This window comes from Actinia tenebrosa, unplaced genomic scaffold (assembly GCF_029948245.1).
Source record: "Actinia tenebrosa isolate PJP-AT-01 unplaced genomic scaffold, QUT_ActTen_1.0 PGA_scaffold2__45_contigs__length_23673736, whole genome shotgun sequence".
NCBI lineage: Eukaryota > Metazoa > Cnidaria > Anthozoa > Actiniaria > Actiniidae > Actinia > Actinia tenebrosa.
Window position 1 is genome coordinate 18,012,007 of NW_028292579.1, and position 10,917 is coordinate 18,022,923.

Below are 10,917 nucleotides of genomic sequence, written 5' to 3' on the forward strand. Positions count from 1 at the left end.
ACTATCACTAAGAAGACCATACACTTAATCGTGTGGTGTGACCAGAAGTAGGTTCCAGTCCAGACAAGCACTAAGAAGACCAGACACTGTCAATCGTGTGGTGTGACCAGAAGTAGATTCCAGTCCAGACAAGCACTATCACTAAGAAGACCATGCACTGAATCGTGTGGTGTGACGAGAAGTAGTTAGGTTCCAGTCCAGACAAGCACTAAGAAGACCAGACACTGTCAATCGTGTGGCGTGACCAGAAGTAGATTCCAGTCCAGACGAGCACTATCACTAAGAAGACCATACACTGAATCGTGTGGTGTGACCAGAAGTAGTTAGGTTCCAGTCCAGACAAGCACTATCACTAAGAAGGCCAGACAATGTCAATCGTGTTGTGTGGCCAGAAGTAGATTCCAGTCTGAACCAGCACTATCACTAAGAAGACCAGACACTGCCAATCATATGGTGTGACCAGAAGTACATTCCAGTCCAGACAAGCACTATCACTAAGAAGACCAGACACTGTCAATCGTGTGGTGTGAACAACAGTAAATTCCATTCCAGACAAGCACTATCACTAAGAAGACCAGACATTGTCAATCGTGTGGTGTGACCAGAAGTAGATTCCAGTCCAGACCAGCACTATCACTAAGGCCCCGTCCACACGCATCCGGAAATTTTTGTATCCGCAAATTATTTTTTGCGGATACGAAAATGTTTGCGTCCACACGCAGCGTATTCGAATCGTTTTCATCATGCACACCTATCCGTTTTCGTAAAATTTGTGGATACGGATACAAAAATTTGCGGACACGTGTGGACGCAACCCGTATCCGCAAAAAAAAAATTTGCGGATACAAAAATTTCCGGATACGTGTGAAAATATCAATTAAACAACATAATACTTATCCTCAGTTTCAAGCCGATGCCAGGTGGTGGGCGGACTTTGTCCCGCGGGGGGAAGTGGGCGGGGGGGTTGCATTTCAGGGTGTTAAGAATGAAATTTAGATTTTCAGCATATTTAAGTATCTTTTAGGTTATCTCTTAGGGGTTTAAATATCGTCCAACCACGCCCTGTTTAAAAGACTCTGTATCTTTTATGGGTATTTTTTTTGAAAATTTCCGACGAGCATCAGTTTACCGCGGGGACTGTGTCTTGGAAGGTCATTTCCTGCGCTTTCGCAGCAATTGGCACACCACCTTTAAGGCTCCTTTTCACCATAAAACCTGAAATACAGGTTAACAGTCTAAGTAAGAATATCCTGAATTCTATATTTAACGTCGAGATCGATAATGATCGAATGGATTAAAAACGGATGTAATATTGGATTGAGAGGTTGACACAGGGTATTCGCCTGCAGCCGTTTAAAAGGTGGCTTTATTCAATCAAGATGAACTTGTCATTTGATATTTGCCTTTGCGCATTCTTCCTATTGAAAGCAAAATCAAAATGATTAATATATAACACCCAGCCGGTCGAAAAACTCGATTATAAGCTCTCGACAGTTGTAAGCTTTCTTAGCTCAGATAAGCCCACTAGTTAAACTTCGTCTGCTAACGCAAATGTCTTTCAAATGTAAAGTCTCCCGGTTATAAGCTAGCACCTCTGTATACTACTCCTCACATAAATTATTGCATGATTGGGAAATGAAACCAAGAAAGAAAGAAAAAGAAAGACAAGAAAAAAGTGACGATTTCTCTTTCATCTGATTAAAGGCATCCCCACCCCTCCCCGGCCCCGCCGCCGCAATTATAATTCAAAGCCCTTTAGGTTAAAATTTTTGCTGTCCTATAAGCATAATAAATTGGTTTTATTGATAATCAAAAACTATAGTTTTGGGATCTTTTACATGATCACAAGGATAAGGGTAAGTGACCATACGAATCACAATCATGACCTTAGGGGGAGATGGAGAGTCCTTTTTTTGTTGTCCCAGCAGGAGATACCGCGTGAAGCCTTGGTTCTAGTGCAGTTAGTTGTGCAAGAAGAGCAGCTTTTCCTGAAACAAATTGTGAAGAATGACTTGATTTTTCTCTTATTTTCTCCTCAAAAAACACAATGTTATCAGAACTATACGAGCTGGACGCTTCCAATGGATGGGTTCCTCATTTCCAAGTAAGCAAATAATGACTTTACCTCGAGTTTTTGTTTTGTTTTGTCGAGGTTTTTTAATTCACTTTCCGTACGTTAGTTTTGAATCTTACGAAACGTGTTCTTGTCGACCTCTAAATTTTATCTTTGTCGGTTTTTATCAATGGCTTTCGTCTTATCTACTATCACAGAAAATAAACTGGATGGCCAAGGAAAATGCGAGTCCTCAGAAGATAGCAAAAGCACCGGAAAACCGCCTCTTTAACAGATATCGAGACGTCTTGCCTTGTGAGTTGTCCTTTCTCTTCATCTTGTCTTCTTCAACTTCTTTTTTCTACGTGTAACCGTCTCTAAAACCACAAAATAAATACCTGTCTTCCCGCTTTCATTCCAGACGACCATAGCAGAGTAGTGCTGAAGGAAGGAGAGACAGACTACATTAATGCTAATCTCGTCGAAGTAGGTTTACGATATAAAATTGCTTTTCCTATATTCTACTTCAATATCTTCTTACTTTACTTTGTCCGCGGATAAATTTTAATTCTGCTATAAATTTACAACTAAATTTACTTCCTTAACTCCTGAGAGAACACAGAAAGCAGAAAAGAATAAATATTTGACCCAATGTCCTAGAACTAAATTAATTTTGCAAATTTACTCCAGTAAATTAAGTTCGTATTAATATGAGCTTAAGCTAAACTTAAATTAATGGAAGAAAATGAGTCTATTGCCATACTTTTTGTTCACGAATTGAATTTATTTTACTCTTATTGTTAGAGTTATTTTCTTAAAATCTTTAAATAAACGATAGTTGACACTATCCCAATAAGGAATATTGATCCTGGAATTATGAAATATAATCGAACTACCTTCAGGATATTTATTTAAAGGGTGTGTGTGCATTTCTTAGTTTTATCTATAAATTAATTCTTAAAATCTTGATAAAATATATTGAACATTGTGGATACCAACAAGTGAGGAAAAAATTTTTCCCCCCCAAAACTTTAATTTTTGAAAATTGAAATAGTATAATAAATTTAAACCATGCCAATAAATGCACCTCTGTTAAAAGAAAATGAAATAAATATAAAGATTTTATTAGATTAATTAAAGATTAAGTGAATATCGGGGAATATTTACTGAGGCGCGAGTCTTCAAGCGGTGAGGTAAATATTCCCCCATATTCACTGAGCCTGACGCAAATAATTGTTTTAGTATTTTTAACACAAGAGAATTTAATAAATAACGAAGAAAGGGTTTTTTTTTTCTTTTCAAATGTTATTTATCTCTTCAAGCTGCACAAATCAAGAACAAGCATGCTCGAGTTATATGCACCCTGAATATAACTTTCAAATATAGCAGCATAAGACATAATTTGTGACCAATACGCACATCAGATTTATGATATTCACTTGTGTGAAAATACTAATATTTGAATATTCGTACAAGTATCTTCTGATTAATAAGGAGAAATACCTCTGAATTGAAGAAATCTTTCAATCTTAACACACTTTTCATTTATACCCCAATAAATTTATTTTTCAAGAAGAGGGAGTAGACAGAGAAAAACACCTTTGCTAGAAGTGATTCCCAACTGAGTTAGATAAAAACAATTTATTTGTTAGCTTTTAATGAAAGACATCCTGCTCAGTGTGTTATTGAAGTGAAGCTTGGACGAAGGCTCCTGGTGGCTTGTGTATTTATTTCCAATTCATATTTGAATTTTAGGAATTTTAGCTCTTCATTGACTTGCACAATTTAAGACTATGTATCTTACAGATTTCAAAATTATTTTTGAAGTAAGGCTAATAGAAAGTTAAGAAATAATTAAAAGTGTCTTGCTGTCCTTACATTGCTTACAAATATTTTCACAGCTTACCCATAAATACTCTTTTCACAGCTTAGTCTTATACTGATGATACTTGCGGTGGTTTTTCTTTTACTTCGTTTAGATCAATAAAATAGAGCTGTGAATTCATTCAAAATTTTACAAAGTCTATATGCCCTAGTCATCATGGTACTGTCTCAGAGAATTGCAATAGTTTTGCCAATGCATTTGCCTACTGAAGATGATTTAAGATTTAATATTAATTTTTAGCTTTCAAGTCTCATCTTTCAAGAAATTTATTGAATTAGACCAATAATGTGTAGTTCCAGAAAATATCCATACCCCACACATGGAGGAAATTGGAACTTCTGGAGAGGAGTGGAGGAGGGCGAGAGAAAGATCAAAATTACAGAGTTTGTATGGAAGAAAATTGGAAGTTCATGGGGGTAGGGGGTCCTTTTTATAAATTACAGGGGGGGTATGGATATTTTCTGGAACTACACAATCTTTCATTCAAGTTGACCCTTTTGTTTTGAAAAGATAGAAAACGAGCGCACGTGCTATGTTGAGTTTTACGAGCACGCAGGAAATTGAGTGAGTCCGAGAGAAGTGCTAGGAAAAGCACAAGCTGTAGGCAGTGCTTCTCGGCACTTCTCGAGGGCTCACGCAATTTCCCAAGTGCTTGTATAACTCAAAATAGCACAAGCAAGGGGAGTTTTCTATCTCTTTTATAAAATTACTAAGATATAACTAACTATTAACTCAAAAGAGATAATAAAACATCGCTTGCGTTGCTGACGTCATTTCTTCACGATGTATGTTGAGTTATATGAAACAGTAATTAACCAATCAAGCGTTATAGTTTAGTTATTTTATAAAAGGCCACATAAGTCATAAATGAATATTCACTGATTGGATTATATATGTTTGTAATGTTTAGGTACCATCAGTGAACGAGAGATATATCCTGACCCAAGGACCTCTGAAGAATACATCATTACATTTTTGGCAGATGGTATGGGAGCAAAACTCACAGGCCATTATTATGCTCAATAGAGTCATAGAAAAAAACCAGGTAAATATAACTCACTTTCTATGTGGTTCTCCACATTTAACTTTTAAGCAAAATCAAAAATTGTTCTTGAGTGTCCAACAATATTTGGCAGACACGAAAAGGTTTAGATGGAGTAAAGAATGCTTAATTGATGTTGTAGATATATTTTCTTTTTTTTTTCTTTTCTTTTCTTTTCTTTTCTTTTTCGTTGTACTTTTTCTATGTATATATAATAATATGCTTTTTTTTTCTTTCTAATCATTACATGTAATCTCCCACGATGTAATCTCCTTTGTACTTTTCTATATATATATATGTGTGTGTTTTTTGTTAAAATGTTAAACTTTTTTCCCTTTTTCCTAAAACTCCAGAAACCTTGTAATTACTGTTAACTGTGTAATCTCCCACGATGAACCTAGCTCTTGGAGAGAACACAGAGAGTTAATATGTTTAAATTAAAAAATAAATAAAAACTCATGGGCATAACTCATGCTGCAGCCATGTTATTCTTGTGGTGATAAAAAAAATGGACTACTTTGACGATATGGCAGGCATCTTGCAAGGGGGTAAAGATTTAACAAAAAATATATTAAAGTTTTGTATGGTAGCCTTTTCTTAAGGGTAAAGGTGATGGGTGTGATGTCTTATTCATCTTTCGCTGTATTCTTTTGTGGTGAGCTGTAAATATCAATGGCTTTAACAAAGCTGTATTTGTCCCCTGGATGCCCCACAATGCCTAGCGATCCAAGATGGCTGTCGTATAGTCAAATTAGACCATTGTTTACACTGCATAAGTTTATTCTCAAGCACTTGATTGTGAGGATATGAGTAGAAAAATCTATTGTTCCAATCAACCTGACTGCAGTTAATTTCAATATTCATAACTCTTGTTGGAGTGGGATAGAGGCTGACGGCGCAATAGTGCACCTGCCTCTCACCTCTGGAGTCTCAGGTTAAATCCTTAGACTTGGCATCACACGCGAGAAGATTTTATTAGGTCTCTCCCTTGATTTGAAGGTTTTTATCCACAGGTTCTGCAGTTTTACACACTAATTAATTCCATTGCTATCTTTGAGTTAGCCATGCCGAGACTGATCAGCTTAGAGGCTCAGTGTTTCAGGTTATTGATAATAGTTGAACATGTTTTGGGGGTCACTATTAGTCTTTTTTGATAGATTTATGAAGTAGCTGTGCATGTAGTTGTATTTACTTCATTTACTTTCAGATCAAATGCCATCAATATTGGCCTTGTGGAGAGAAAGTTGGCCACACGAACGTACTGGAATTTGGATGCTTTCGAATCACTTATATTGAAGAAACCATGAGTGAATTCTTTACTGTTAGGACCTTAGAGATTTTCAATATGAAGGTAAGGCTAGGTAGAAAAATATGACCAGTGTTAAATCTTTATTCTTAACGTACGAAACATATAATAAAAAAAAGTTTGAATTTGGTATTCTCATGATGTGGTAAATCATTGTATCCTCACTTGTTTTATCTGCCGCAGTCTTGGGCTTCAGCAGATAACCTAGTCTTGATAATTTACGATATCATGCTCAACTTCATCCAATAATTGTTTATTAACATTGAAGCAACATTAAATGTCTCATGCATCTCAATCCTCCCTCTGCAAGATCACCTATTGCCCTACAGTATTTCATTGCTACATCACATAGAAAAAATTGACATTTTTTGTTACTATCAAGACATGGAGCAATATAAAAAAGGTGTCATGCATCTCAATCCTCCCTCTGCAAGATCACCTATTGCCCTACAGTATTTCATTGCTACATCACATAGAAAAAATTGACATTTTTTGTTACTATTAAGACATGGAGCAATATAAAAAGGGTCTCATGCATCTCAATCCTCCCTCTGCAATATACCCAAGATGTGAGACGAGGGTTGTGTGCTTCTACATGTAAGAATAATTGCTATATTTTACATGTATTATCAAAAGACATCACATGAAAACCATTTATTGTTTTAACACTAAGAATCATTGTCATGGGAGGGGGAACAAAACAGCAACAAACACAAAGAAAACTGTGAAAATTTGTATTTTTCAGAACTCAGAAAGGCGATAACAGCCACCAAATGCAGTGAATTGTAGAATCATTATCAAAGGGGCACTTGGATGAAAATGCCCCAATTTTCAAAAGTCCAAATAATTGAAGTATTTGAGGATAATGTGACTCAATTATAATTATGAAAATCAGATTAGTGAACATTAGTGTTCATTATGTCACGGCGCCGTATGGCAGCCACAAAATTAGGTCTCTATTTTTTAGTATATTTTATTTATTATTTGAGTTTTAACACTACAAAATGTGTTTTAGATCGATCCTTTTACTTACAATTACCTGCTGACCTGAAAATTTCATCAAATCTATTACTCTGGAGTGATATTTTTCTATGTTTGAATTTTCGACCGTTAGCCGTTAGAATCTCCTTGTCTCCGTGTGGTTATTTCAAGTCTTCGTTCTCTCGTGTAAAGCTGACTAAACATGGTTCTACTTCTCTACTTATCGCTGGTTATGATCCTCCTTTTGACATCACTATTTATATGGACATTGAACGAAATCCTGGACCTTCAAATATTTCACCGTTTGACCTCTCTACAGGATCTGGATCTGTCAACATTCTGCTTCAGCCTTCAAATTTGCCGTCTATACCGTACTCTAGAAATGAACTATATCGTTATCGTAACTGTGTTTCAACCAAAAGCCTGTCATCTATTAATTTTGCTGTCTTCAAAGAACTAAACATTTTTCGCTATCGTGGAAATCGTGGTGGTCGTTGTAAATCCTCTTCTGTTGATCGCTATGCTTCACTGAGCCTTAAGTCTGTTGAAAATACCCAACGTGTAATTCCTTCTGCTGATAATTTGCTCAATTTCTGCCTTTTCAACTCGAGATCGATTAACAACAAATCTCTTCATTTAAAAGACCTTGTCGTTGATGAAAATATTGATATTCTTGCTTTGACTGAAACCTGGCTTAGGAATAATGATAGTAACAGTGACTTTGCTTCTCGCGATATTTGTCCAGATGGTTTTTCTTTTGAACACTGTCCTCGAATTAATCGTTCTGGTGGTGGAATTGGTCTTCTTTTCAAGAAATCGATTAAAATCAAACGTATTAACACTACTGTTTCTTACTCTTCTTTTGAACACTTGGAATTTACTCTTCGTGGAAGTTCGAGTCAAGTCCGTCTTATTGTTGTGTACAGACCGCCGCCTACTTTGAAAAATAATTCATCAACTTCTAAGTTCTTCCAAGAATTTTCGTCGCTGCTTGAATCTCTTTCTATGTTCAATGGTAAACTGTTAATTGTTGGTGATTTTAATTTCCATGTTGATAACCCAAATGATGTCTATGCTGTTCGTTTTACTGATTTACTTGATTGTTTTAATTTATCTATCTTGAATAACTTGGCTGAACCTACTCACAAAAACAATCATGTTCTTGATCTCCTGATATCTAGGAATGATGACTTGCTTGTTAAGAATGTTTATATCCGTGATCCTGTGTTGTCTGATCATTTTGCTGTTCATTGTAAGTTAGCTGTCACCAGACCCTGTGCTTCTATACATACTCTGGCCTATCGTAAAATTCGTTCTATTGATATGGATCATTTTAGCCGTGATTTATCTCAATCGTCATTAATACAATCTCCTGCTGCTGACTTAGATGATCTCTGCCTTCAATATGACTCTGTTCTGAAATCATTGCTTGATAAACATGCCCCGTTATGTACTAAAATTGTCACGCAACGCCTGAAAGCACCCTGGTATAATGACGTCATAAAAACAAATAAAATCAAGAAAAGAAAGCTTGAAAGGCGCTGGCGAAAATCTAAACTAGCCATTGATCGTGAATTGTATATTGAACGAAGTAACCTCGTGAAAAAGTTAATATTCGAAGCTAAAATGAATTTCTACTCAAATTTAATCTCTGATGCTGGTTCTGATTGTCACGCAATCTTCAAATCTATTGATCATCTGCTACATTTAACTCCTGAAAAAAAGCTACCATCTTCTTCTTCGTCGCAAGTTCTCGCTGATACTTTTGTCGATTATTTTAAAGATAAAATTATCAATATTCGTAATGGTTTTCCTACTTCTGAAAATTCTATGTCAACTCTTGTTGTCTCTGAATTGGACTCCAGTACAACTAGGTGTAGATTGGACTCTTTCTCTCCCGTGACTATCGATGAGCTAACTAAACTCTCCAGTAAACTGATGTCAAAGTCCTGTGAGCTTGATCCTCTTTCTGCTAGTCTCCTTCAAGATAAATCTGCTTCTCTTCTGCCTGTTATCTGTAGGATTGTCAACTCATCTCTCATAAATGGTTCTGTCCCTCCTTCTTTAAAAACTGGTATTGTCAAACCTCTTCTTAAGAAATCATCGTTGGATCATGAAAAACTCGTTAATTACCGTCCTGTGTCAAATCTTAAGACTGTCTCTAAAATTATTGGAAAAGTTGTTGCTGATCAACTTTGTGCTTATTTGTCATCTAACAACATGCATGAACCTCTTCAGTCTGCTTATAAACAATTTCATAGCTGTGAAACTGCCCTGACTCGTGTCCATAATGACATCCTTAAAGAAATTGATAATCGTTCTGGTGTTGCTATGGTTCTTCTGGATCTATCTGCAGCTTTTGACACTGTTGATCACACTATTCTTCTTGATCGTATGTATTCAAAGTTTGGAATTTGTGGAACAGCTCTTAAATGGTTTAAGTCATATCTCTGTAATCGTTTGCAGTATGTTTCTGTTCATGGTTCGTTCTCTAAAATTGTTGATATAAATTGTGGTGTACCCCAAGGTTCGGTCCTTGGTCTGCTTCTCTACTTGTTGTACACGTCACCACTAGCTGATATTCTCCGTCGTCACAAAATGTCCTTCCATTTCTTCGCTGATGACACCCAATTATTTATGCCTTTCAGTTGCAATGATGATATTTCTACTGCCTTAACTATAAAAAGAATTGAAGCCTGTCTCTGTGAAATAAATGACTGGATGACTGAAAATAAACTTAAACTTAACAAAGAAAAAACTAAACTCCTTATCTTGTCCTCGAAGTATAATCCTCATCTGTCTACTCCTCTTCTACACTTTGGCGATCAGGTTATCAAACCATCCCGTAATGAAAGAAATATTGGCGTAATCTTTGATTCTGTGATGTCAATGGTTCCTCATGTTAATAATATCTGTAAGACGTCGTTCTATCATTTGCGTAACATTGCTCGTATTCGTAAATTTATCTCCGTCCATACTACTGAAAGACTTGTCCATGCTTTTGTGACATCCAGGCTTGATAATTGTAATTCTCTTCTATATGGTTTACCTAATGCTCAAATTGATAAATTACAATATGTTTTGAACTCTGCTGCTCGTCTTGTAACTCTCTCCAAGAAGTATAATCACATCACTCCTGTCCTTTGTTCTCTGCATTGGCTTCCTGTGAAACATCGCATCAATTTTAAGATTCTACTCCTCACTTTCAAAGCACTTCATGGTCTGGCTCCTGTCTACTTGTCTGATCTCATAACTGTGTATAAACCTAAAAGAACTCTCCGCTCATCCAAGGAACTGCTTCTTGTTACTTGTCCGTACAATCTTAAATCTTATGGTTATCGTTGTTTTTCTGTGTCTGCTCCTGTTCTATGGAATTCACTACCGTCTCCTCTTAGAAACACTTCATGTATAAAAACTTTTAAGAAAGACCTTAAGACTCATTTGTTTAAACTAGCTTTTGAATCATAATTTATATATATTTTACAGCGCTTAGAGCCGACTTGTATAGGCGCTATATAAATCATATTATATTATATTATTATTATTTTAGCCTGTGAGCCACTTGTTGTTGAGATATTTTGGGCTAAAAGCAAAAAGAACAATAGGGTTGAGTAAATGACGTCATTTACTTACAATTTAGATGCTAAATA

At 36.0% G+C, this 10,917-nt stretch overlaps 1 protein-coding gene across 1 annotated transcript; it reads left to right on the forward strand.

The window, feature by feature from the left end:
- The first annotated feature begins 1,938 nt into the window (after positions 1–1,938).
- LOC116292166 (uncharacterized) lies at positions 1,939–10,735 on the forward strand. The gene is made up of 6 exons (XM_089034146.1): positions 1,939–2,104; positions 2,272–2,368; positions 2,475–2,539; positions 4,849–4,983; positions 6,188–6,341; positions 7,401–10,735. The coding sequence occupies exons 1-6, from the start codon at positions 2,048–2,050 to the stop codon at positions 10,733–10,735; spliced, it is 3,843 nt and encodes a 1,280-aa protein (XP_088890272.1). The 5' UTR covers positions 1,939–2,047.
- The last annotated feature ends 182 nt before the right edge of the window (positions 10,736–10,917 follow it).

Bases quoted from the DNA above. Each gene is read 5' to 3' on its own strand.
- LOC116292166 (XM_089034146.1), top strand. From the start codon at position 2,048: ATGTTATCAGAACTATACGAGCTGGACGCTTCCAATGGATGGGTTCCT. The intron at 2,369-2,474 runs GTGAGTTGTCCT...CTTTCATTCCAG, and splicing joins ATATCGAGACGTCTTGCCTT to ACGACCATAGCAGAGTAGTG. The intron at 6,342-7,400 runs GTAGAAAAATAT...TTCGACCGTTAG, and splicing joins CAATATGAAGGTAAGGCTAG to CCGTTAGAATCTCCTTGTCT.